We start from the raw sequence: 27,482 nt of genomic DNA on the forward strand, positions 1-27,482 counted from the left end.
CTTCGGTAGCCAAGGTTGACCGAAAGAGGAAGATCAGGGCTACGAAACATGTTTTAAGCTTATGAAGTTTTTCCTATACCTTTCTGCTTTAGTATCTTGGAATTATTTATTTCATGCTGATATTCATACTTAAAAAGAAACACAACCTAGTTCTTTTTATATAAGAGATATTTATTATGATCAAAACTGTTTTTTTAAAATATTTGAAGAATTTTAAAACTACGACAAATCTTGAAATTTTATAAAGGGTCTTTTTCATTTTCTATAAGAGCTACGTTGTTTCCAAGGAAATCTGCCACTTCTTCCAGGTTTTCAATCCAATCTAGATTCAGCCTGGAAATAATAAGAGAAATGGTTATATTATATTAAGCGAGACAAAGGAATAGTGGGATCAAAAATTAATTATACAAATTTTTCATTAATTAATTATTTTATTAATTAATTATTTTATTAATTAATTAAGAAAGCTGTGAATTCTAAGAAAGGGACGTCGTTAATGAGCAATTGAAGTATTTACAAATTCTCGAGATAATGCTAATATTTATTATAATAATTTAAATGAGATTAGTCATAATTTTTATAAATAAGCTATTTATACGACGTGGTTCTTTTCTTAGACAGGAGCAGCTATAAAATATATCCAGTGTATGAAATCTAACAATAGTATCCTTAGCAAGAAATTCAATCTTTGCCCCAATAGGCCTAAAAATGCACAATGCGAATGGAGCGAAGACTCCGAACTGTTTCGGTTCGAATGTTTATGTTTGCTTCTTGAGATCTTTGATACAAGGAATGTTGTTTAATCGGTTCTGTTACTAAACAAGTTCCGACTTGTGTATGTTTGAGGACGGCAAAATCTTTAGAACCGTTTTTTTTCAGAGCTAAGAAAAGGAAAAATTTACGTTTTGGCAGTAAGCTCGATTAAAAATTAACTTAGATACATCACAAAATGAAAATTTGATTAATTCTCCATTGCCCTAACAAAGGTCGTACTCGTACAAGAATAAGTATTGAGGAGCCAAGATTAGAATGTTTAAATTTCTCACCAATGAACTGATAGTCGGGCAAATTAATATAGTTATCTTGGCTGAATATGAACTTGACAGGATTGGTTGAATCCGATAAATCTATGGATCACAATATGGATTGCGTAATAGCTATAAAGTATCGGGGTAGGAGAAAATTCTAGAGCTTTTCTAGCGGAATATTAATTCATAACGGCGGTTTATCTAGCTGTTATGGAACACTTCAAAACTCTTACATTTACTTCAAAAATATACAGATTGGAAAAAACAGTTTTATTACCGTCGTTTAACAGCCGACCCAATTTTGGGTTTACAACTACTAATGTTTAAATCCGTAGCCTTGTAATTTTGAACACAAACCATAAGACAAGGGAACTCCTGGATCAAGTATAGAAAAAATTTATTAACCTGTATTTGTGTTACATGGAGAGGAAAACCACGAAAACTTCCCACGGTCAGCCCGGCGGCAGAGGAACTCTAACTCATGATCCGTCTACCACTGTGGATACTTTACGTAATCACTGTGGTGGATGCAAGCCAGACGAAGCATTTGTCTCGACCATACATCGCTGGGATTCGAACCCGGTTCACCTCATTGGCAGGTGAACAGTCTATCCTCTGAGCCGTCACGGCTCTGGAAATAACTGTTGACATGTTTTAAGCATTCAAAAACAGGCACCCGTTTTCAAAACTTGTCAGACGTCAATGAGAGAAAAACCAAAGGGATTTCTTGAACTCTGGAAATGCATTTTAGTCGCTTTGTGGTCGCTCGGCTTCTGTGGTTTTTCGTGTTCTGTTTTTCATCTTTTTTTTCTCTGGCTACTGTCGTTTTTTAGTTTTTTTCATCACCCTTATTTTTCTATTTTTCATTAGCAACTATAAGTTTTATATTTCAGACCACTTTTGTTTCGTTTCATTCATGTCTGGCAAGGCTTGAAAATGGGCGTCTGTTTTTGAGAGCTTGAAACTTGTCGACTGATATTTCGAATTCTTATATTTTTGAATGGAATGAAGTTTCGATTCAAGTAATATCTTCAGTCTCTTGGGTCATATTATAAGTTTTAAAAAATTATATACTTAAAAACATAAACTAAAAATTGTTTTACCTTGAATTTTTAATAAATACTCTCTTGGCTTGTGGAATTGGGACAATCGTAAATTCAGAGGCCAGTGCTAAAGTGTATGCACCCATATTTTCCCATACTAGATATTCACCATCATTTAATTCAGGGAGGGAACATTCTTTTATTACGTAATCTTCACAGCAACAAGTTTGGCCCCATATTGTGCTTTTATAAATTGGTCTTTTCTTCACTTCTTCTTCTTTCTATATAAGAAAGGAAAAAAAAAACTATAGATTGCTATCGAATTGGGTACCTGTAGCTAGAGAAGATGATCATAGATACACCGACACGTGACTTATAACCTCAGTGCCAGCTGCTCGCTTATAAACAAGATGGAGTGTTAAAGTTGAGCTAAGTCTATCCATATAAGTTAGAACATTAATTAAATACAACACTGCATTGCATAACACATTAAACTTGTTAAAATATAATTCTTTCTCGTCTACGTCTTTTACTTAACTTAGATTTAATATATATATATATATATATATATATATATATATATATATATATATATATATATATATATATATATATATATATATATATATATATATATATATATATATATATATATATATATATATATATATATATATATATATATATATATATATATATATATATATATATATATATATATATATATATATATATATATATATATATATATATATATATATATATATATATTATTTCCAATGAGCTGCACAATCGGTCTTGCCGATGAGCAGACCTAATGCGTGCTCCAGACGTGGTATCCACTCTTTCAGGACCACCACAGTGGGCGAGATACCGTTGGTCATGTTAATTTGGACGCCTAGTTTCTGCCACACTAGATGGCAGCACCGAAACTCTATTTGGATGCTAAAGTGCACTAGGAATTCAATTTTGCCGGAAATGCCAAGAGCCAATAAGGCACTCCAGGAATCTTTTACATGCCGCATAATCATACGACATGGCCGCTGAGGATTTTCTGCATCCCGAAAATCCGGTGCCTGGGCCGGGGATCGAGACTTGGGCTCAGAAGGCCGACGACAAACTACCTGCGCCACTAGTCACAAATTTAATGTTTGTTTATCTATTTTATTGTAATATATATGTTTATATATGTAGTATATATGCATATATATGTATATATATGTTTGTTTTGTGTACCCGACAACTTTAATGCATAATTATTTATGTTCTACATTACTTCGTGCTGGTCTTTGTGTTAATTTAGAAATATGAAGTGAAATAATCGAAATCTTTGTGAAGGAATCTACGTGAAAGAATATAGTAAAAGGTCACTTAAGAGAATTGATACATGACAGGCTTGGCTTACTCGAAATAGAATAGAAAGAATAGTTGCTAACATAAGCAAATGTTACGTTTCAAAAACCAATTGGGATCGAGATACCCATTCTACGTCACTTGCAGGTATCCCATTATTTTAATGGAAATGCTCATGATGAAAGTATGGTTTCATTTGTTAGAATCAGTGTTAAAACCTGCTAGTGTTAAGAAATACTACAAGCAAGATCAAAGTTCATACAAGCATTTTTTTAAAAGTGGTATCGTAATGCATTTTGTGATGCAGAAAATTCATCTTAATCATTCCTGTGTGACTTATCGCAATAAGACAATAATTGAATGGTAAACATAAAAAATTTATACTTTTATGAAAGTTTAAATGCTTAAACGCGCAATTCCGAATACATCGGTAGTAATAATATTGTATTTAAAGTATCGAGATTTTAAAAATGTGTGGAAATTGCCCGGCCGAACGTCTGATAAATTACTAACTGTAATAAGTGCTGAGAAAACGATTCAATTAGAAAATGGCGTTGATTTATGACGACAAAGTCACGAATTGAGCAAGTTAAAAAGTGATTAGTCAATATTTGAAATTTACGTATCTTCATGACATATTAAAATTACCGTTATTTGAAAAACTAAGTGAAAAAAACCCCCGTATAACTGTCGAGAAAATGGCCGGAAAATGACGTAGTTGAACCCAAGAATATATAAGTGGAACATTATATACCATTATAACCAATCCTGGAAAATGGTCATTCAAAGAACTACGAACGATGATACCCCAATGAGGTGGTGCACCATCTTGTTGCAAAAAGACATGTGGCTGAAGCTCTTCTAGTTGTGGAAATACGAAGTTTTCATTTCACCACCTCATTGGGGTATCATCGTTCGTAGTTCTTTGAATGACCATTTTCCAGGAAGGTGGATAGGGCGAGGAGGTCCAATTCCTTGGCCACCCAGATCACCTGATATAACGCCGCTGGACTTTTTTCTTTGGGGATTTATAAAGGAAAATGTTTACAGGAAGATCGTGTCGAACATTAATGACCTAAAAGCCAGAATTACAACCGCAATAGCCTCTGTGGATGCAGACATGCTTGCCGCTACCTGGCGTGAAATTGACTATCGACTTGATATTCTCCGTGCGACGAAGGGGGGGGGGCACGTGGAAGTTCATTGACAAGGTTCATGAAACTTTTTGAGTCCATCTAACCATTTATGTTATTAATTTTAATCTATCTTTATTATTTTATGAGTTATTAAACACCAAAATGGGTCCGTGACTTTATAAACACCCTGTATATTAAAAAAGGATGTGTTTTGTAGCAATGATTTTTCCTCACTAAAACCTCTTTAAAGTTTTAGGATGAATTATGAATGCAAAATTTAAATGGAGGTTCTGATAATAAAAATTTTTTAAATTGAAAAATGTTAACAAAAAAATTCAAACTTACTAAGAAAGGTCTGGCATAAATATCGTAAAGCTCAAATTGCCTAAAGAAAGAGGTATAATATCCATCATTTATGAAGTACTGCCTTTTTATTTCATCATTCTCGGTTTCTGTAAAAAAATATCAACAAAATAAAAAAAAATTAAGTAAAATTTAAATAACGGATTTTCACTTTGATTTCGAAAAATTAAACTAAACTAGGCATTTAAAAGAAACCAGCTTGCTGATGAAGGCTGTTAGTTAATTATGCGATAATTAAATATATATATTTTTTTTATAGCTGTCAAAATATAAAATTTAATATTGTTTGAATTACCATTTTTATCTTTGTTCATTGGATGTTGATGCTTATTGACAGACCTTTTTCCAAGTACGCAAGTTACATTTCTTTGAGCGGAACCAACAAAGTAGCATCCGGGCTCAGCTATTACGCGAACACTGTTGTCTGGAAAATATTTTTCAACACTGTTCCTAATTTCTGATGAGACCTACGATAAGATTATGACGTGTAAGAATAAAGAAGATAGTATGCAAGAACAAAAAAGATAGTAAGTAAGAACATAGTATCATAATTTGTATGAACGACTATAAGATGAGCACATGCAACATTCATTTTCGTTTAATGTCTAATTTTGAAATGTATAGTCAAGCATATGTCAATTCATAGTTGATACAATAAAAAGTTCTAATGTTTTCTTCATTTTTTTAAAAGAAAAATGCATGTTTGATTTTAAGTTCTAAATTTTTCTTTAAATATTTGTTTATGAAAAGGTTCTTTAAATTTTTGACAAAAATTTTTTGTTCCTAAAATCAGAGCTATAGTTTGTTCACCAAGAGTTGACACTTGGCTTTACCTCCTCGGACGCTGAGTTCATTTCAGCACGGGAGTAAGAAGAGAAAGATCTCCGCACTTGAAATTGAGACAACCCTTAATGAGCGCCAAACGCAAACAGTGAATTCTTTTTCAGTCACCTACTTCGCCTTATTATCTACTATTATACGTTTCGTTTCTTTGGCTAATTAAATATATTTTGAATTTAAAAACTGCTGCTTTCTCAGCAAAATGTCTCAAAAAGGACAAATTATTCACTCAAGAGAAAGAAATATCATACAAAAATGGCAAGAAATATCAACAAATGTATGAAATATTTAATGTTAAAAAAATTCACTTAAAGTTTGTGAAATGAATATTTTTGGAATACGAAAGCCAAATCGCAACCTTGTTCAGGATTGCTCACAAACGTCTCCTAAAAATAGCGAAATAGTATTGTCGCATACCACGTTATGAAGGCAGAGTCATGTGCCAAATCCTGGTGAACGTGCTATAGCTTGATTTTAAACATATGTTTCAGAAACAGTTTTTGAGATCTTGAAATTTTTTTTTTGGCAGAAAACAATATTATTCATAACCATTTTAGACATGAGTCAAAGAAATGCCTCCGTTTCAAAGCACAATTTTTGAATTGTAATATTAAATCATTTATAGTCAAACATATATCAATGCATAGTTAATGTCCATATGCATCAAGCAGTTTTTCTTTTTTCTTGTTCACAAGAAAAAAAAACACATGTTTGGTGTTTACTTATTTTTTAGCATTTATTTAGGAAATAGCTTTTCAAATTTTGAAGTACGATCTTCTAGTTAAGCAATAAATTTTAAAACTAAATTTAATATTCGAACAAATGCAAAGATTAAAAAGAACAAGTCATGAATTTTAATTTCAAATAATTTTGCCGACAAAAAAAAGGGTACATAAATTATTACATGATCCTTTTGAAAATAAATTTTATTATTATTGTATAGTTTATTGGTACAATAAATATTTGTAGGCTTGTGTGCTAAATTAAGGCTTATAAACTTCTGTGAAGTTGTTGTAGTTTATTTACGTTGCACTAGAGCTGCACAATGGACTATAGGCGACGGTCTGGGAAACATCACTGACGATGATCCGAAGACATGCCATCTCAATTTTGATCCTCTACAGAGGGGATGGCACCCCTGCTTCTGTAGCCCGACGACCTGAACACGAAGTCGAGCACTTTACGGTAGAGCAGTTTAACGAAGACCAATACCGCACACCCTCGGTCCCCACGCAGACAGATCCAAGTGGTCACCCACCCGCACACTGACCGCAGCCAGTGATGCTTGACTTCGGTGATCTGCTGGGAACCGTGTCTTAACGATCAGTCTACTGCGGGACACTTTTGTGAAGTAGAATTACAGATAGCACTATACAAAAGATGACAGCACGAGGATGCATCAGGAGTCCCATCGGGATTCGGACCCGGTACCTCAAAGCTGTGCACATTGCTTATTGGAGATACCGATCCGCGAGGGCCCCCCACTAGTTTGTATTTTAAAGTTTCTTGTTTTTAGTGAGAGTCCTGAAGTGTTGCTTACATCATTGAAAAAGTTTTCTCTTTCTTTCGATCCAAAAAATCCTCCACCGATGTCTAAGAGTGTGAGATGTAATCCTAGTCCTTCGGCGAAGTCGAAAAGTATTCGACTGCTATGGATAGTTTTGGAGTAAGAAGTAGGGTCCACACAAAGTGCACCAACGTGGAAACTAGAATATACAATAAATGAAAGATTTAAATAACTTTTATCCTTTTAATATAGAGAGAAATTGACATCAATCTTTAAACTTGTTTATGGGTTTTTAAGTACCATTTATAAATACAGGGTGTCCCAAAAATGAACGGTGATTTGAAAAACCAGTCTCAAAATAAGGAAAGAAATATGCTGTTCGCTTAGTTCTGCTTGGGTAACCAGTTATTTATTCTCACCAAATTTCCCATATTTTGAGAGGTTGGTCAACAGATGGCACTGTTAACTAATAAAAACTATGTTGTTGTTGTCACCGGCCATTAAGACAGATGGGTGCGATTTTTTTTTGTTTTCCAGTGGCGCCATCTTTGGGCAAGACTTCGACTTCTGCCAGACCCATGCGTCACACCCGTTTATAGGACGGACCCATTCATAGATCTGTCCACAGACCGTGATTTCGACCTGAACCAGAGAACGATCAATCTCCAATTCAGTACATCCTGAGGTATTGATTTATTATAAGAACACGGAGAACTTTGTGACTCAACAGATTTAACGTGCACCAGTCACCATTTACTGCACGGGGAGTCTTTGGCCAGCTGGATTCGTATTCCCGCTCTCAAAAACGTGATTCCAGCTCCCTGCCAACTAGGCTATCACGGCCAATAAAAACTATAAAATGATGTTTTCAAGATTGTTACTGTTGGTACCAGTTGGAGAAAAAAATAATAGTTAGTTCAAATATTTTAGTTGAACCGCAACAGAAAATTTGTAGCTTTCACAATTAACAGCGCCTTCTGTTAAAGAACTTTTGTAATAAATTTATGGTTTCCTAAGCAGAACATAGTAAATCGTTTGTTTCTATCTCTTTTTGTTTGTCTTTAATTGATTTTTAAAACCGTCTTTCTTTTTTGGATACTAGGTATTTAAGATAAATATGTAACATGATGCGGAAAATGCAATTTTAAACAGAAGTGTCGACATTTTAAGGTACCTTTAATTTGTTTTCAATCATGTATCAGTTGATCAATTAGTTGCTAATAGCATCAAGAAATAAAAGTGAAAAATTCATTTTTGCTATTAGCAGCCAGAAGAGGCATACCATGAATATTAATACACTAGGAAAGTCCACTCTGACGTTATGACGGCACTTTTCTATAAGTTTCCTATAGCCCGACAACCTCTTGTGTCCTCTAGCAAAATTTAAAGGAAACGATTAGTTGATACAGTAGGTTTGAGTAGTTTGCACTCTTATAATTTAGTATCTCTGTCTTATTTTGGTTTACTTCCGTACAATTAACGTAAACGAATGAAACTTCTTTATAATTTATTAGTTGAACGTTGTGTTATTGTTTCTTCATTTCAATAATATTTATAGAATCAATACTAAAATGTCGGAATTTGTTGTTAGAGTTTTAAAATTTTTGATTACTCTGCATTTGTGTCATCCTAATCAATCCCAAATATTTTATCTTATTATTTTTCAAATTAATTATATTTTTATCATTTTTTAAATCTTCTGCTATTGGGTATTTGCAACTCCAGAAAAAGTGAAGTCATCATTTCTAACCATATGATTTAAATCATATTTAATTGGATACCTTTGAGCAACGTCACGTGTATGTGTCATACCTGATTGGCTTCTTAATCAACAAATACCACGATTTACATACGAGAATTTCACTTGCAGGTATCCAATGGGATACCTGCATGTGACGTAGTTTGGGTATCTCTCTCTTGATTGGTTGTTGAAACATGGCATTTGTTATCGGTAGCAACTGTTCTTTTCATTCTATTTCAAGTAAGCCAATCTCGTTAAGCATCAATTCAGGTATCAATATTAATACACCAGGAAAATCCTCTCTGACGTTTTTAGCGACACATTCTAAATTCTTTCACAAAGATTCTTTCTCAAAGATTTCAATTCTTTCACTATATATTTACACATAGATTTAATACTGAAACAGGCACGAGGCCACGTGGAACATTAACAAACTAATTGTGCATTGGAGTTGCCAGGTACAGAAAACAAAAATATATCACCGTTATATTAAAATACATAAACAAATAATAAATCTAAGTTAAGTGCCAGGTACAGAAAACAAAAATATATCACCGTTATATTAAAAAACATAAACAAATAATAAATCTAAGTTAAGTGCCAGGTACAGAAAACAAAAATATATCACCGTTATATTAAAATACATAAACAAATAATAAATCTAAGTTAAGTGCCAGGTACAGAAAACAAAAATATATCACCGTTATATTAAAATACATAAACAAATAATAAATCTAAGTTAAGTGCCAGGTACAGAAAACAAAAATATATCACCGTTATATTAAAATACATAAACAAATAATAAATCTAAGTTAAGTGCCAGGTACAGAAAACAAAAATATATCACCGTTATATTAAAATACATAAACAAATAATAAATCTAAGTTAAGTGCCAGGTACAGAAAACAAAAATATATCACCGTTATATTAAAATACATAAACAAATAATAAATCTAAGTTAAGTAAATGAAGTAGACGAGAAAGAATTATATTTAAAACTAATTCGATGTGCTATACGGCTCTATATTTAATTAATGTAACGTTACTTAGCATTTTAAGTTATGCAGAGAAACTTAACTCAACTTTAAAACTCAGTATTGCTGATAAAGATTAGCTGGTGCTGACGTCATAGGTGTTACACGCGTGGGTATTGGCTGTCTTCTTCTTGCAAGTACCCAATTATTTCTGTGCTCAAACAAAGATTTCATTACATGCACAAAATAAAAAAAAGCCTCCCTTCTAGGAAGTCCATTTTACCTTATTCCGATTACGTTCAGATCTAAATCTTTTGCTTTGACGAACAACTGTTTTACTTCCTCCAAATAACATCCGTACTTGACATTTAAATCATAGGAACATTGAGGGTTCTCTCCTTTTATTCTCACAACCAATCTATTAAATAACATAAAAAACGCATTATTAAGAAAAATGAAATTTAATTTCTTGAACATAAATAAAAATAAAGGACTGGACTCAAAGAAGGACTGTACTCAAACAAGAAACACTTCTTGTTTGAGTCCAGTTGTTCCAACACGAAGCGCTTCTTCTTAGAATTTGACTTATATATTACGCGTGTATGCAAGATTTCGTAGCAAAATTATTAGCTACTTAGGCGTCTACAAACTACGGAATTTAGCTATTCTTTTTATTGCGTGTGTTAATGTGGCTCAAAGTTGGAAAGAAAATTATGATTCTACCTGTTTATTTTTACATTGCTAATCTTAAATGTTTTTTTCTGTGCTTATTGCATTCGGGGTCTAATTAATTATTAAAACTGGGCTTCAAACCTTGATTGCTTGTAGTGGGAACAAGCACCATATTTCTTTTTGGTTTTTAAGGACAGAAGTTAATTAACTACTCCGGTATTGAGTTTCTTTGATGTAAGTGTTGAAACGGGTAGAGTTGGTCCCTGCTGGGATCGAATTAGGGATCTTTGGGTTGGCTGGTTTATCCCAGTCAGCGATAAAGAACACGCCTCTCCATCACAAACTACTACAATGTTTGAGCAACATCCCTTAAAAAGAAAGCCTTTGCACGGGTTACTATAAACAAGAAATCCGAACGTTGTGACATATTTCAAATTTCCCCCTCCTGCGCAGCTTCTCTATCAGCAAAATAACTTGGGTCCTCATTGGACGAATATTCACGAAACTTGGCTCAATAAGTGTTCAAAGGATCGTTATTTTCCGATATTGGCCCCATATAGAGCTTTCAGATTCACCAGATATTTCAGATTCATTATTCTGCCAATATAGGCTACAAATTGGCCGTATATAGGACCAATATTAAAAAAATCTAGAGATCCCAATATTGGTCCCTCTGTTGACGTTCATGTAGGTCCCACATTGAGTCCAACTGGGGCCAAGGTAAAATTGTTGCTTGGGTTGGTAGTACGGACGTGACATCCTTATTTTTTCTCCCCACTACTCAGTTTACGTTGGTTCGGTCGAGCTACTAAATTAATCTGTGCAGAGGCCTTCTCTGTTCTAGGAGGTGTTGGTCTGAGTCGATGAAACAATGGAGATATCAATCACAGAAGCCAACTACATACTAATCCTGGAGCAAGGTTTCGTTTTGAATTTAGACTCGTTTTGTGTTACTCCAATTTAGTAGGAGTGCAAAAATTATAAAATGACTTACCGTGCTGTGGGGTAGAATTTCTTTATTTTTTCAAGTTCTTCTTCACAGTCGAAAGTCATCAAGTCTACTCCAATTTCCCTTGCATACTTAAGTGAAGAATGTGGCTTGATCGTATGTGCATAAATTATATTTTGTGCTTTCCCACCGTTCTTCAAAACTAAGCTTATTTCTCCCTTAAAAAGAAACACCAATTAAGAAAATTAACATAGATTTATCACTTTTTTTTGTTCTGGATAATACAAAGTACTCATGAAGAAAAAGAAAATCGATAGTTCTTCTAATAATCTTCATAAAAAAACGCGATTTTTTTTTCTTTAAAATGTTTTAAAATGCTTTATGTCTTTTATTATGTCTAATTTAAATTTTTGACGCATTTCATTTGTAAAATTGTGCATTTAAACTGAGCAAAAGCAAGGCTTCGATCAATTAATTTCAATTACATTCTTTAAAAAAGTTAAACTTTCTTTTTGTGAAATTTTTACAAATAAAAAGGTAATTTATGTGCTTTTAAAGTATGGACATGATAATCTTATTGCTTTAAAATGTTTTATGTCTTATATTATGCCTAATTTAAATTTTAAACTCATTTCTTTTGTAAAACTGTGCATTTAAACTGAGCAAAAGCAGCATTTAAACTGAGCAAAAGCAAGGCTTCGATCAATTAATTTCAATTATATTCTTTGAAAAAGTTAAACTTTCTTTTTGTGAAATTTTTACAAATAAAAAGGTAATTTTAAAGTATGGACATGATAATCTTATTTTATTTATTTATTTTTGAAACAAAATCTCTTTCCTAAAAAACATGTTTCCTTACTTTAATTAAGGAATGACAAATTTCTTTTACAGTTGAAAAAATCGTTGAAAAAAATAGCTTTGGAAAAAACGGGTTTCTTTTAACACAAATAAAATAAATGGCTGAAACCGTTTTTAAAAAGAAATATTAAATATTAAAGAAAACAATTTATAATTGCAATCTGATTTAAATAATTGTATTAAATTATAATCTATTTAATATAAAATGTTTAAATAAGACAAAATTAACTAAATAAGGCCTGAAGAAAAATTTGATCACTAAATATGGAATCGTGTTTAGCATCCCAAGAAACATAAGTATGGAAGAAATAAAAGGTGTTGCCAACTTTTGCAAGTAAAATTCTCTAATGTCTAAACTATTATAATTCTCTAAAATAAACGACATGAAAATAGTTATTTTTTTAAAAAGTTTCTGGTATTATATTAAATTTATTATTATTTCTTTGAATATGAGCTATATTTATAAGATTAACTGCTAAATAATTGTATTCGTCATTTTTAGTTTCTTCTTCTTCATAAAGTTTATTCCGTTTCGTCCAGATTCTTTCGTTTTATTCCACTTTCTTCCAATGCTCTGGAAAAAAAAATGCTTTTTCCGAATAAAATGATCACTTTGTTTTAAATCAAGTTTTAAATTTTAATAATTGTAATAAAAAACAGAACAAAATGTAACATTTTAACATAAAATTACCTTAGTTGAGCAGTCGAAGGAAAAACCAAGTAATACAAATAAACGTATCAGAATGGGATCTGAATGAGCTTTCACAGCTGAAAAATATAAAATTTATTAGTTGATACAGGACAGTATTAGGAAATTTCGCTACTCAGGAGACAGTTGCAGCCTTTTTTACAAAGGCCACTTTTAAAATCATGTGGCATCATGAGAATATCATCAAAATACGATTAAAAATCCTATATGAGTTAAGTGTAGCATTAGAATGCAATTAAAAACCCTATATTAGTTGAGTGTAGTATCAAAATACAATTAAAAACCCTATATTAGTTGAGTGTAGTATCAAAATACAATTAAAAACCCTATATTAGTTGAGTGTAGTATCAAAATACAATTAAAAATCTTATATTAGTTTCACCCTATATTACCCTTTATTAGTATCAAATTACAAATAAAAACCCTATATTAGTTGTACCCTATATTAACCTTTGTTAGTATCAAAATACAACTAAATACCCTATATTAATTAAGTGTGGTATTAAAATGCAATTAAAAACCCTATATTAGTTGAGTGTAGTATCAAAATACAATTAAAAACCCTATATTAGTTGAGTGTAGTATCAAAATACAATTAAAAATCTTATATTAGTTTCACCCTATATTACCCTTTATTAGTATCAAATTACAAATAAAAACCCTATATTAGTTGTACCCTATATTAACCTTTGTTAGTATCAAAATACAACTAAATACCCTATATTAATTAAGTGTGGTATTAAAATGCAATTAAAAACCCTATATTAGTTGAGTGTAGTATCAAAATACAATTAAAAACCCTATATTAGTTGAGTGTAGTATCAAAATACAATTAAAAATCTTATATTAGTTTCACCCTATATTACCCTTTATTAGTATCAAATTACAAATAAAAACCCTATATTAGTTGTACCCTATATTAACCTTTGTTAGTATCAAAATACAACTAAATACCCTATATTAATTAAGTGTGGTATTAAAATGCAATTAAAAACCCTATATTAGTTGAGTGTAGTATCAAAATACAATTAAAAATCTTATATTAGTTTCACCCTATATTACCCTTTATTAGTATCGAATTACAAATAAAAACCCTATATTAGTTGTACCCTATATTAACATTTGTTAGTATCAAAATACAACTAAATACCCTATATTAATTAAGTGTGGTATTAAAATGCAATTAAAAACCCTATATTAGTTGAGTGTAGTATCAAAATACAATTAAAAATCTTATATTAGTTTCACCCTATATTACCCTTTATTAGTATCGAATTACAAATAAAAACCCTATATTAGTTGTACCCTATATTAACATTTGTTAGTATCAAAATACAACTAAATACCCTATATTAATTAAGTGTGGTATCAGAATACAATTAAAAACCCTATATAATTTTTAAGATATGTTGTTTCTGAATTGCAAGAATATGTATAGGTAATATAGTGTGACACATAACTTGAGGGTGTAGGGGCTTATGGCAAAGAGTGACACATTGTGATAAAGGAGTCATAAATATTGAGATAAAGTGGGACATCATTTATGGACTTAGGGAGTTCCATAATTATCGCCCGTAATGTATATTTTTAAAATACTTGCTTATACAGCAGGAATTTAATAAAAAAAGTTGATATCAAAATTATTTTTTTAAATTCTTAATTTCACTACTAATTTCAATTCTTCTTACTATTATTTAAAAAAAAGCTGTCAATCCCTTTATTATTGATTATACTAAGCTAAAACATAGAGATAAAAAAATTATAATTTTTGACCTCAAAATTGTCTTAGACTAGATATGCACAACCTATGGTCTGCGGGCTACACACGGCACGCCGACTGTTGATGTGCGGCCCGCAGAAACTTCTGAAAGCAATAAAAATTTTGGTTTAATTTGGCCTTTGTATAAACATTATAAATTTTCTTTTATTAAAATATTAAATTTAAATTTATATTACTCTATGAAATGCGTTTTTTTATGCACTTTTATTCTGTAAGCTTCTTTATGGTTAGAATTTATATCCTTCTCCCAACTATCCTCCTTTATATCCTTCTATATATATATATATATATATATATATATATATATATATATATATATATATATATATATATATATATATATATATATATATATATATATATATATATATATATATATATATATATATATATATATATATATATATATATACAGTGGTGGCCAAAAGTGTGGACACTTTTTGAAAGTTTCATGTTTTTCTACTTTGTGTGCTTGTAGAATATATTAATTTTCACTTAAATACAAACGTTTATATATCAAATTGAAGGTAATTTAATGTAGAATTTAATAATAAATACGGTGTTACAATATCTGTATTACAAAAAAAGTTATGCAACTAATAGTAAGATCTATCTTAGATTTGCATTTTTTTAAAGTGATACTTACACAATCTATACTTAGTAGGGTAACCCCTTATTTTTTAAGACAGCTTCACAGCGTCTTTTCATCGAGTGAACGAGTGTTTGGAGTTTATCTTTCGTAACCACATGGTGCCAAGAATCAATTATAACTTCAATAAGTTGTCTTTTATTGGATGGACATTTTTTTCGTACAAGAATTTTCAAACGTCGCCACAAATTTTCAATTGGATTGAGATTAGGGCTGTTTCCTGGCCATGGTAATATATCTATGCCTTTATTTTGAAACCATGCTTTGCATACTTTTGCTGTGTGGCATGGAGCTGAATCCTGCAGAAAAATAAATGGTGCGTTGTTTGGGAAGACATCCCTGATGGAAGGTATTAATTTTGGTTTTAGGACAGCTTCGATGTATTTTTTGGCATTCAGTATACCATCAATCACTTGAATTCGGCCTACACCATCTGCAGACATACATGCCCAAATCATGACATTTGTTGAGTTTTTTGTAACTGCTTCAATGCAATCAGGATGAAGTTCTTCACCTACTCTACGTCTCACGTATTTTCTACCATTACTACCAAAGAGCGATATTTTACTCTCATCGCTCCAGATTACTTGCTTCCATTAATTTTCTGACCATTTAATGTGTTCTTTTGCCCACTTAACTCGTTTCTCGCGTTGCTTTTGATTTAAATATGGTTTTTTCCCTGGAATTCTAGCTTGTAGTCCAAATCTTGATAACCTTCTTCTTATAGTTCTTGAACTTACTGCAATACCCGCTGCATTCATTTCTCATCTAATGGCATCTGATGAAATTTTTCCATCTTGTAGGTATAGCCGTATAATTTTTCTATCGGCAGTAGCACTTGTGCATTTTTTTCGGCCTGATTTGGCTTTATTTTTCACTGATTTCGTTTTTTCATAACGTAAACAGAACTTTTGTACACCAGAACTTCCCCAACAACGCACCATTTATTTTTCAGCAGAATTCAGCTCCATGCCACACAGCAAAAGTATGCAAAGCATGGTTTCAAAATAAAGGCATAGATATATAACCATTGCCAGGAAACAGCCCTGATCTCAATCCAATTGAAAATTTGTGGCGACGTTTGAAAATTCTTGTACGAAAGAAACGTCCATCCAATAAAAGACAACTTATTGAAGCTATAATTGATTCTTGGCACCATGTGATTACGAAAGATAAACTCCAAACACTCGTTCACTCGATGAAAAGACGCTGTGAAGCTGTCTTAAAAATAAGGGTTATCCTACTAAGTATTGATTGTGTAAGTATCACTTTAAAAAAATGCAAATCTAAGATAGATCTTACTATTAGTTGCGTAACTTTTTTTGTAATACAGATATTGTAATACTGTACTTATTATTAAATTCTACATTAAATTACCTTCAATTTGATATATAAACGTTCGTATTTAAGTAAAAATTATTATATTCTACAAGCACACAAAGTTGAAAAACATGAAACTTTCAAAATGTGTCCACACTTTTGGCCACCACTGTATATATATATATATATATATATATATATATATATATATATATATATATATATATATATATATATATATATATATATATATATATATATATATATATATATATATATCAGTTTAATATAAATAAATTCAAATAATTGAAAGTATTTAATTTTTTGCAAATATGCTAAGTATATTGATAAAAATATTTGGTGCTTAGAGCAGTAATGTTTAAATAAAAATTATCATATCTGCCGCTAACATGACTAAATAAGCGTGTGGCCCTTCACTCAAAAAAGTTGTTCACCCCTATCTTAGACTCCTTAAATGTTCGTGATATTATCAAAAGCACTTGCATAAATTAAGTTTAATAATTCATTTTTGAGACTTGTTTAATCAGCATTAAAAACCACAAAGAGTTTACCATAAAATGGAACGATGTTTGGAAGCTTTTCTTTCCAAAGTTGTATCTTCCAAAGAATATCAGCGAAATCTAGTACAAAAAAGGACTGTTCTTGGCTCTGAAATTTAAAACCTCATTAAAACTTTTGTAATGTTTCCCAGTCTTACCAAATTTACTACATTGATCATAAAACCCGATTTTATTAAATTAATTATCGAAGCTTGACAGTAAGAAATATCGCACTTTTCCAATAGAGCAAGAAAACACGGCAAGTTTTACTATTTTAAAGGTAGTTTTGAGCATAATTTTTTCAGTATTGTAATAGATTATTTAAAATGAAATGATAAGTTAATGAAATAAGTAATTTTAAATAATATTAATTACGAGAAAATTTTTTCTTCTTCTTAAATCAGAATCTAAAGCTTTGAGAAGCTCACACATTTTTTCTATTCTACTGTGCTTTTATGTTTCTAGTAATTTTTATTTTGCATTTAATTAGGTAAGATTTTTTTTTATTCAATCGGTTCCTATTTATAATTAGTTGCTTTTTTTTAGATACGTGAGTGATAAAGGATTAGTTCATTTTTAATCTTTTAAAAAAATATTATGATAAATTTTGAAATATTATGATAAGGCTAAATTTTTTTTATTCAATCAGTTCCTTTTTAGAACCAGTTTTTTCAGTTACATGAGTGATAATGGATTAGTTCATTTTTAATTTAAAAAAAAAATATTATGATAAATTTTGAAACATTATGATAAGGTTACATTTTTATATTCAATCGGTTCCTTTTTAGAACCAGTTTTCTTAGTTACGTGAGTGATAAAGGATTAGTTCATTTTTAATTTTTAAAAAAAAATATTATGATAAGGTTACATTTTTATATTCAATCGGTTCCTTTTTAGAACCTGTTTTTTCAGTTACGTGAGTGATAAAGGATTAGTTCATTTTTAATTTTTTTTAAAAAATACTTTGATACATTTTGAAATATTATAAGGTTACATTTTTATATTCAATCGGTTCCTTTTTAGAACCAGTTTTTTTAGTTACGTGAGTGATAAAGGATTAGTTCATGTTTAATTTTTTAAAAATAATATGATACACTAGGAGGCTCCGCCCCCTGCTCGCTGACGCTCGCCAACCCCCGAGAATCGCTACGCAATCCTATGTGGTTCACGCAGTGAACCATGGCTCGCTCCGCTCGCTCACCAATGAACACAATGTTCTAGCACAAAGACATAATATATTATCATCAAAGACATAGTATTTTATCATCAAAGATATAGTATTGTACTTATGTAGATGAATTCTATCAATGTTCTTATTGACTTTTAAAAAAGTATATTAGCTATTCAGATTGTACATGGTGAAAAAATCAAAACATTAGCTAAATGAGAAACATATTAGCAAAATAAATTATCAAATATTGCAGTTACTCACCTAAATTCAACTAAATGTGTATAATAAATTAGTTAATGCTAAAAATTCTGAAAGTTTTAGAAAAAAATTTTATTATTTGAAAATATAAACTTTGAACCCTAACTTTTCCTTGTGAGATAATAACCCTCAAAAAGTCTTTCATTTTCAAGAACACAAAAATTTGTTTTATCGCCAAATGAAATATTTTTTGGTGATCAGCATTATTGAAATCAATTTCTATATTAATTAACATTTGTGATAAAGTACATAACATTTTAGAACAAAATAAGGATGTTTTACATACGATAAATTAAAATGCATGGCTGTTAGCATTACCCGAGAAATACTACGTGGGGGTCGCCATGCTTCATTTCTAATCGGGGAGTTTTGATTTTGGCAGTTCCTCTTGCCTACTGCCAAGAGAAGTTTCAATTAAATTTTTTCCAAAAAAAATTTTTTTCTGCAAAGCTCTAAAAAATTAACACTAAGCATTTAGAATTTCTTTGAAAACACAATTGTAGTTTTCTTTGGCCCAGAAGTAAGCATTACAATAACTACATTGTTCCGTCACTGAGCCAATATTATACTCTTCGACATCTACTGTTACATCTTGAACAGTTATTATTGCACTTGATCTCTGCAATCTACGTCTTCCATAACATTCCTCAACACTTTCTTGGGCTCTTCGAACACGCTTTCTTTTATTACGTTTAAAAGCCCTAGCAGCTTCACTAATATTCTGCATTTTAAAGCGTGAAAATTCAATGCATAAATAAACGCGAAATATAAAAAAAATTCAATGCATTCAATACAAACACTTAGACGTTTTTTAGACGTTTAGGTAGCTCCCAGTGGAAAAATATCAATTCAACAGCAGCCTTTTAAAGCATTCTCACTTTAATTAATTAATTAATTCCTAATTGGGTATAATATGAAAAAAACACAACTACTTCGATTTAGTAGGAACAACATATGACGCAATGCTAAACGAATGGAATTTAGTTGTTGTTTATTTAGTTATTGTTATTAGTAGTTGTTGTTATTTGTTTTAGTTGTTGTTGTTTATTTAGTTGCATTTAGTTTCAATAACTTTTCTTTATAATGCAATAAAATCTGGCGAGCAGCTATTTAAACGATCGAACACTTCGTTTGTTTATTTGTGGCTTGAAGTTAGGCTCGCAGAAAATGCCGTTCATGGGTTAAATTTAGTAGGAACAACACAACCTGTGACGTAGGCTATATTATACCCAATTGAGTTTAAATTAAATATTATCATGTTTTTAGGGCATGAATCTGAATTGAACAACCTGATAATGCTCACTCTAGTTATTGTTTCCGTTTTTAAAAGCGCTATATGTTGAGCCAGTTTAAATTAAATATTATCATGTTTTTAGGGCATGAATCTGAATTGAACAACCTGATAATGCTCACTCTGGTTATTGTTTTCGTTTTTAAAAGCGCTATATGTTGAGCCACCTCATGTGACATTTGCCATGTGACATTTTTAGCTGCAATCATTGGTCGATTTTCTAACGTTGCCATTCGGGGAGTTGTAATGAGGCTTTTTTTTGGTGCCGTGTAAGAGAAATATATATATATAGATTTTGAAATATTATGATTAGGTTAAATTTTTTTTATAAATCGCTTCCTTTCTAGAATCAGTTTTTTTAGTTACTTGAGTGTTAAAGCATTAGTACATTTTTAAGTTTTTAAAAACATTATGATACATTTTGAAATCTTCTGATAAGGTTACATTTTTTTTATTCAATCGGTTCCTTTTTAGAACCAGTTTTTTCTAGTTATGTGAGTGATAAAGGATTAGTTTATTTTTAATTTTCTCTGAAACATTATGATACAATATGAAATATTGTTAAATAGTATGATAAGGTTAAATTTTTTTATTCAATCGGTTACTTTCTTGAACCAGTTGCTTTTTTTTAGTTACGTAAGTGATAAAGAGTTACTTTATGTTAAATGTTTTTTTAAATATTGTGGTACAGATTTACATTTTAGTATTTAGAAAAGGAATCGATGCTTCATGTCATTAGCTATAAATATAAACGAGTTTTTCAAATCAATCTTTTTCGCACTTGATTATTCTGCACTGTATAACGAAGTGTACCCCATGTGTTATAAGTCTTGATTTTCTAGAATTTTATACAGTAGAACACCAATCGATCGTTTCTCAAAAAACGAGGAATGCGGGGCAATATAAAATATTGACTTGAAAAAGTTCGAAAAGCAATAAGTTATTCACACATATATTATTACAATGCAAAAGAACTAATATATTTGTTTTAAACATTTAAAAATTTTCGGTTGATCGCTCTTTCTTCACAACTCAAATAAATTTTCCGACATGTTTAACTTGCTGATTTTTTCCCTGTAAATTGGTACATATACAAAAAGTTAACCATTGTCTCAAAGCTTTTGAATCCTTCCTTAAATGTTGGTACTGGTTGTGGTTTCACTTTGTCATCCTTCATCGGTATTATTATTTTGCTCTTCTTCCGCTTCTGCAATAATTTTTTACATCTGACATCACACCCGAAGTCTCAACATTTATTAATTGATGCATAAACATCGGACCTGATGTTTGAGGCATTTCCCCAAACTATTGAAAACTCCACATCGGGAGTTCACTATTTTTCTTCTCCAATATCGTCAGTGATTGACGGATCATGGGTTAGAGTCCCCTTGCCGTCAAAGTAATCGTGGGAGGTTTTCGTGGTTTTCTTCTCAATAAAACGTAAATGCCGTTTAGTTCCACCAAAAAGTCCTCCACAGAAGGAAATTTCTCTCAATATTTGATCCAGGATTACCTTGTCTTCTGGATTGGGTTGAAAATTTCAGGGCTACGGAGTTGAACATTAGTAGTTGTAAACCCAAAATTGGGTAGGCTGTTCAACGGCGGTTGTAAAATAAAATAATTTTGCTGGGAGCCGCGGTGGATCGTTTCCCTTCCAATGAGGTGAACCGGGTTCGAATCCCAGTGATGGGTAGTAAATACGAATTCTGTACCCGGTTCGTACCGACTACAGAACTGACGTGAAATATCATAAGTGGTAGACGGATCATGGGTTAGAATCCTCTTGCTGTCAGGCTAACCTTGGGAGGTTTTCCTCTCCATTTAATGCAAATTCTTGTCGGTTCTATCAAAAAATCTTTCACGAAGGCAAATTTCTCCCAATGCTTGATCCAGGAGTTCCATTGTCTCCTTGATTTTCAGAGTTAAAAGGCTACGGAGTTGAACATTAGTAGTAGTAAAAATCATGGCTGTCATGGACAACATCAGGCCTGGTTTTTCGGGGGAGCTCAGCTGTGCCGTACCTGTCAGCTTAGTGAGGATTGGGAACATATATTAATCCATTGTACAAATTTTAAACACTTTAGAGAGACATGTTTTCATTCGAAAACCACCTATGAGTTTATTAGGCAGCATTGGTCAAACCCTGAAATAAAAAAGGGAATTGTGGAAATAGTAAGGAAATTGTTTAGTAACAAGGCACCTTCCTGAATCCTGATGGCCTCTTGCTGCCTATTGTTAGGAAAGACATACTTTAAATCTCTTATTGATTTACCTGTTATTATTTGATTTTTACTTGAATTTTCTCCTAAACTGTTCTTTGCATTTTAATTTCATGCCTTTTGTCAATCTCTGCCCCTATGTGATTCCTCATTTTGAATTTCTAATCACTTGTGTTCCTAGAGTATATATACATGTCTTTTTCTTTTTTCTTCACGAAAGACTGTTGGCTTTTGCACCATGCGTCATAAATTATTCACCTGACTTTTAATGTACATGCTCACTGCTATGCTTGTATAGTTTTGCGTTCTTTTGATTATAAATTTACTGTGTTTTCTTTAAAAGGAAAAACCTGGAATTTGATACTTTAAGTACTGTTGTGTCAGCTGTAACTATATTCTGAGTTACAAACATCTTATGTTTAACCACGCGAAATTGCTTCTTTTTATTAGCTTTGCACCCCTACTGAAGATGCGACATCAATATCTCTTCTGATTGATATTGTTTATTTTCTTAATAATGTTTGTTAAGCTAGTTATTAGTAGTAGTAAAACAGAAATTGGGTCGACAGTTCAACGCCGTTTATAAAATAATTTTTTTTAAATGTCTGTATAATTTCTGAACGATTGATGCAAGAATCTACTAGTTTTAAAAGTGATCCAAAAGGGTATTAATAATATAATAAGAATAGTATTTATGAGAGTATCTGTAATACAAGGAGATGTATTAGGGGAAATGAAATATTCGGGAACGATAGATTGATGTTTCACTCACTGTAACTTTTCTCGGTAATTTTTTGAAAAAATTGAAAACTTCCCAAGAATTCTTAGGATTTCCTTTGTTATGAAAATTACGATCTGTGGATGAGTGAATGCATGTCTGAATGGGTCCGCCCTATAAACGGGTGCGGCATATGATGTGACAGAAGTCGAATTCTTGGCCATAGATGGCGCCACTGGAAAACAAGAACAATCGCACCTCCTCTGCCTGAACATGCATACGTCAACAACAACAACAAAATAATTCTATTATAGCCAATATTTATACTATATTACTGCATTTTAAAAATAGGGAAGTATATGATATACTTACAAGTTGTTCAGTTGTTAATTTCATAAAATCATATAGATTGTTGTAAGTTTTCGTACTGGTTTTTAACTGTAAAGAATTAAAAAACTCTTCCCCATTAGTTTTGTTTATAGTTTGTGTGTGAGTAGTCATCTTTTTTTAAAACTCAATCTGTAAGAAAGATTATTTGTTAGGATATTTAAATAAAAAAATATTCATATATATGAAGCATTTCAAATATAATTGTAGTTTGCTTAAGAATATTCATAATGTTATAATCAAACACATTTTTAATATCTTACAGAAAGCAAACTTAAAACCAAGAAACATAATAATCTGAATACTTCAGAACCTAACATTATCACTGATCATATATGAATCGAATATTCCCATTGAATATGTTATCTGAAGTGAATAGAATATTTCCACTGAATATATTTGATATAAAAAGAATATTTTCACTGAATATATCTGAAATAAATAAAATATATCCACTGAATATACTAAAAGATGATGGAGATAAAAATATAGGGAAAACAAGGAAAAAGAAATAAAGGTTTTTTAAAGGAAAAAAAATATTAAAGAATGTATTAAAAAGAATTCTCAAATTTAAAAAATTTTAAAACTAAAAAAAGAAGAAGAAAAATTGGAAATTAAAATAGGGAAAAGACATAATCACGTCATCAGAAAGAAAATAAGGATAAAAGAAAAGAAAGATTAACGAAGAAAATTAAGAGAAATAATAATAAGTTTTATTTACTGTGCATAAGCTGCAAGTGCATAGAACTCATAAAATAAGTTAAAAAATATAGAGAAAACAAGGAAAAATAAGTAAAAAGTTTTTAAAGGGGAAAAAATTATTAAAAATTGCTTTAAATAATATTCAGAAATTTAAAAAATTTTAAAATTCAAAAAAAAAAAATTGGAAACTAAAATAAGGAAAAGATATAACCTCGACATCAGCTCATAGGATTACATTCGAAAAAAAAATGGTGCTTTCTATTATTGTATTAATATAGCCAAGCAAAGCATATCAATATAATAGTGTGAGGATCACCAAAAAAATTGGCTACATTAATATATTGGCTACATTGACACAATATTAGAAAGCACTATTTTTGTCGGATGTAATCCTGTGAGCTGATGACAAGATTATATATTTTCCTTATTTTAGTTTCCAATCTTAACATTTTTTAAATTTGTGAATATTATTTAAAACAACTTTTTTATAATTTTTTGCCCCTTTAAATTTTTTTACTTATTTTTCTTTGTTTTCTCTATATTTTTAACTTATTTTATGAGTTCTATGTACTTGCAGCTTATGCACAGTAAATAAAACTTATCTTATTATTATTTCTCTTAATTTATATATATATATATATATATATATATATATATATATATATATATATATATATATATATATATATATATATATATATATATATATATATATATATATATATATTATCTATTTAGATAATTCTGGTGATGCATAAAAAAGTCAGATATTAATACTTGAAAATAGGCAAATAGGCACTTATATTAAATAGAAAAAACATACCTAAAAATCTTGTACTTAATGAGAAATTAAGTTGAATGTTGAGTTATGTGAAAAACTAATTTTACTGTTCTAACGGAAATTTTTTTTAATGTTAACCAAAATATTTCGATGCTCAAAATTTCTCACGATCAAACGTTTGATTATTTGATAGACGATGTTTATCTGACTTCTTTCAGTAGTTCATTTTTCTCTCATAAAACTTATCTTTTATCTTCTATTTTAGAGCATTTTATGGTGCTTCCTAAAGTATTTATGGCATTACGTATCAGTCTGAGTTTTCTTTTTTGTTTGATTCAAAAATGGATGAAATTTCATTTTTCATGTCAGTAAATTTTGTAATGCATTAAATAAAAAACTGCATTATAGGGGAGAGGGGGATAGTGTGGACATGAGGCTAGAGAGGACATCTTGAATAACTTATTTATAAGCTCACCGGACAAAAAATTGGTCTCCCTAGTGCTCAAGCACGGATGAATCCTTAGGTTTCGTTAGATGACGCAGTGGTCAAGTGACGTGCTCAACTGCATGCACATTGCTTCAACCTGATCAAAGACAAGTAGCTATCAGTGAGGCATTTTTGTTTGAAGCGAAAATTATGTGTAAATATGGGTAAGAGTAAAGATGTGATAGAGTGGCAAAAAGGGGCAATTGTGTTTGACTGTGCAAGTTGCTGGATTTGTTGTCGTTTCAAAGCTGACTGTTCAACGTGTCTACAAGCAGTGGTGTAATATACGTGGTCACGAAAGACGCCGTCAGAATTGTGGTCGGAAAAAGATCCTGCATGAAAGTGACCGGAGACGTGTTTCATGACTTTTCAATCAAAATCGCTACCAAACTGGACAGGAATTGCTTCAGTTACTAAATTAAGATCCATCCCATCCTGTTAGTGAGAAAACATTGCTAAGGGAGCTGCATGCAATGAACATACGGAGACGAACATCTCGTAAGGGGTCATTGCTCACACGGGCTCATAAAGCTACGCGACTTCTGTAGACTAGAAGTCACCGAACGTGGATATTTGCTGACTGGCGGAATGTAATATGGTCTGACGAATCGCGTTTTTGCATTTATTCAAAAGACGCACGTCTGCGAGTGCAACGCAGACCAGATGAAGCATTTCATTCTGACTGGGTGCAAGCGCAGATTCAAGCCGGAGGTGGGTCTGTCATGTCTTGGGGGTGTTTTTCTCATTATGGACTGGGTTCACTCATTGAAGTGGCCACTAACATGATCCAACATGTTTATTTGAATGTTCTGGACAATTCGGAGTTGCCTTTCAGTCACCTTCTGCATGCAGAGTGTGTTGTCGATACCACTATTTTTCAAGATGACAACAAAGTTCATGGGACTGGAAGTATATGTGACTGGTTTTATGAACACTCAGACACTCCATTACATCTCGGCTGGCCTGCGAAATCACCTGACCTTGAACCCCATTGAAAATTTGTGGGACATATTGGAACAAATGGTAAAACGCCAAAATCAGCATTCTCACAATTTGGTGAATTTGCGCCATCAAATCCTCAACGAGGAGCTTAAACTGGATTCGACGTACTTGCAAAGCCTTGTGAGCTCACTTCCTAACCGAATCCAGGCGGTTATCAAATCCAGAGGTGGTGTTACGCGTTATTAAATGATCTTTTTCATGATTTCTCTAAGGGTGACTATTTTTGTGTCCGGTGTGTTTATATGAACTGAATTTAGATCACACTCATAGATTGATCACCGTAGATTGATCACACTCATATACGCTTCCATGTGCAGTTGTATAATTAGAATACTTTAGTAGAAATTTTTAAAAGAAGATTTTTAAGGTGCAGAGTTAATTTTTAAATTTTTTCTTTACTCTTTTACTAACATATTTTATTTTCACAATTTCAAGAAAAGTGGACAATATGTTATAAATTATCCAGTTTTTTTTCCTGTTATGACATTAACTTTTGCTCTGTATATTTTCAAGTAACTAGCATTAGGCATAAATAAACACATGTCTTAGTATGATTCGAGTGAACGTATCCGCTCTGATCTCATTCAACTGCAAATGAATGAAATATGAATTGGTTACAAATGCAATGCATTTGTTGCTATTCATTTTAAAAACTAGAATCTTCTTCTTCAGCACGACAGCCCCATATTCCTTGGCTGCCTCAACCACGCGTAGCCTCCAACGCCTCCTATCCATGGCGACTTTTTTCCAGTTGTTAATCTTTATTACTTTGAGATCTTTAGTAGCGTCGTCCAGCCATCTAGTTTGAGGTCTTCCTCTGGCCCGAGATCCAGAAGGATTTTTAAAGGTGGCGATTCGTACTGCGTTGTTTTCTGGACCTCTCCAGATATGGCTAAGCCATCTTAATCTACTACTTCGGATGACCTGCACTATTTGTGGCTGTCCATAGAGTCTATATAATTCAAAGTTGTATCTGATTCGCCA

At 31.4% G+C, this 27,482-nt stretch overlaps 1 protein-coding gene across 1 annotated transcript; it reads right to left on the reverse strand.

Annotated features, from left to right (window-relative positions):
* Positions 1-153: 153 nt before the first annotated feature.
* LOC107446583 (ornithine decarboxylase) lies at positions 154-25,244 on the reverse strand. Its single transcript, XM_087161429.1, has 11 exons — positions 25,052-25,244; positions 23,512-23,658; positions 17,495-17,591; positions 13,156-13,232; positions 11,652-11,824; positions 10,269-10,403; positions 7,304-7,469; positions 5,219-5,390; positions 4,906-5,012; positions 2,132-2,352; positions 154-333 (listed from the first exon to the last, which is right to left on the reverse strand). The coding sequence occupies exons 2-11, from the start codon at positions 23,638-23,640 to the stop codon at positions 240-242; spliced, it is 1,371 nt and encodes a 456-aa protein (XP_087017555.1). The 5' UTR covers positions 23,641-23,658; positions 25,052-25,244; the 3' UTR covers positions 154-239.
* Positions 25,245-27,482: the final 2,238 nt, after the last annotated feature.

This window comes from Parasteatoda tepidariorum, chromosome 4 (genome assembly GCF_982258835.1).
Source record: "Parasteatoda tepidariorum strain Cologne lab strain chromosome 4, Ptep-v5.0, whole genome shotgun sequence".
In the NCBI taxonomy this organism is placed as follows: domain Eukaryota; kingdom Metazoa; phylum Arthropoda; class Arachnida; order Araneae; family Theridiidae; genus Parasteatoda; species Parasteatoda tepidariorum.

What these genes read in the sequence shown, in the direction of transcription:
- LOC107446583 (XM_087161429.1), bottom strand. Translation starts at nt 23,640, where the DNA reads ATGACTACTCACACACAAACTATAAACAAAACTAATGGGGAAGAGTTT. An exon ending in AAACATCGTTCCATTTTATG is followed by an intron (nt 13,233 to 17,494) that starts GTAAACTCTTTG and finishes TATATTTTTCAG; the next exon opens with CTGTGAAAGCTCATTCAGAT. An exon ending in CTGAACGTAATCGGAATAAG is followed by an intron (nt 7,470 to 10,268) that starts GTAAAATGGACT and finishes TGTATATTCTAG; the next exon opens with TTTCCACGTTGGTGCACTTT.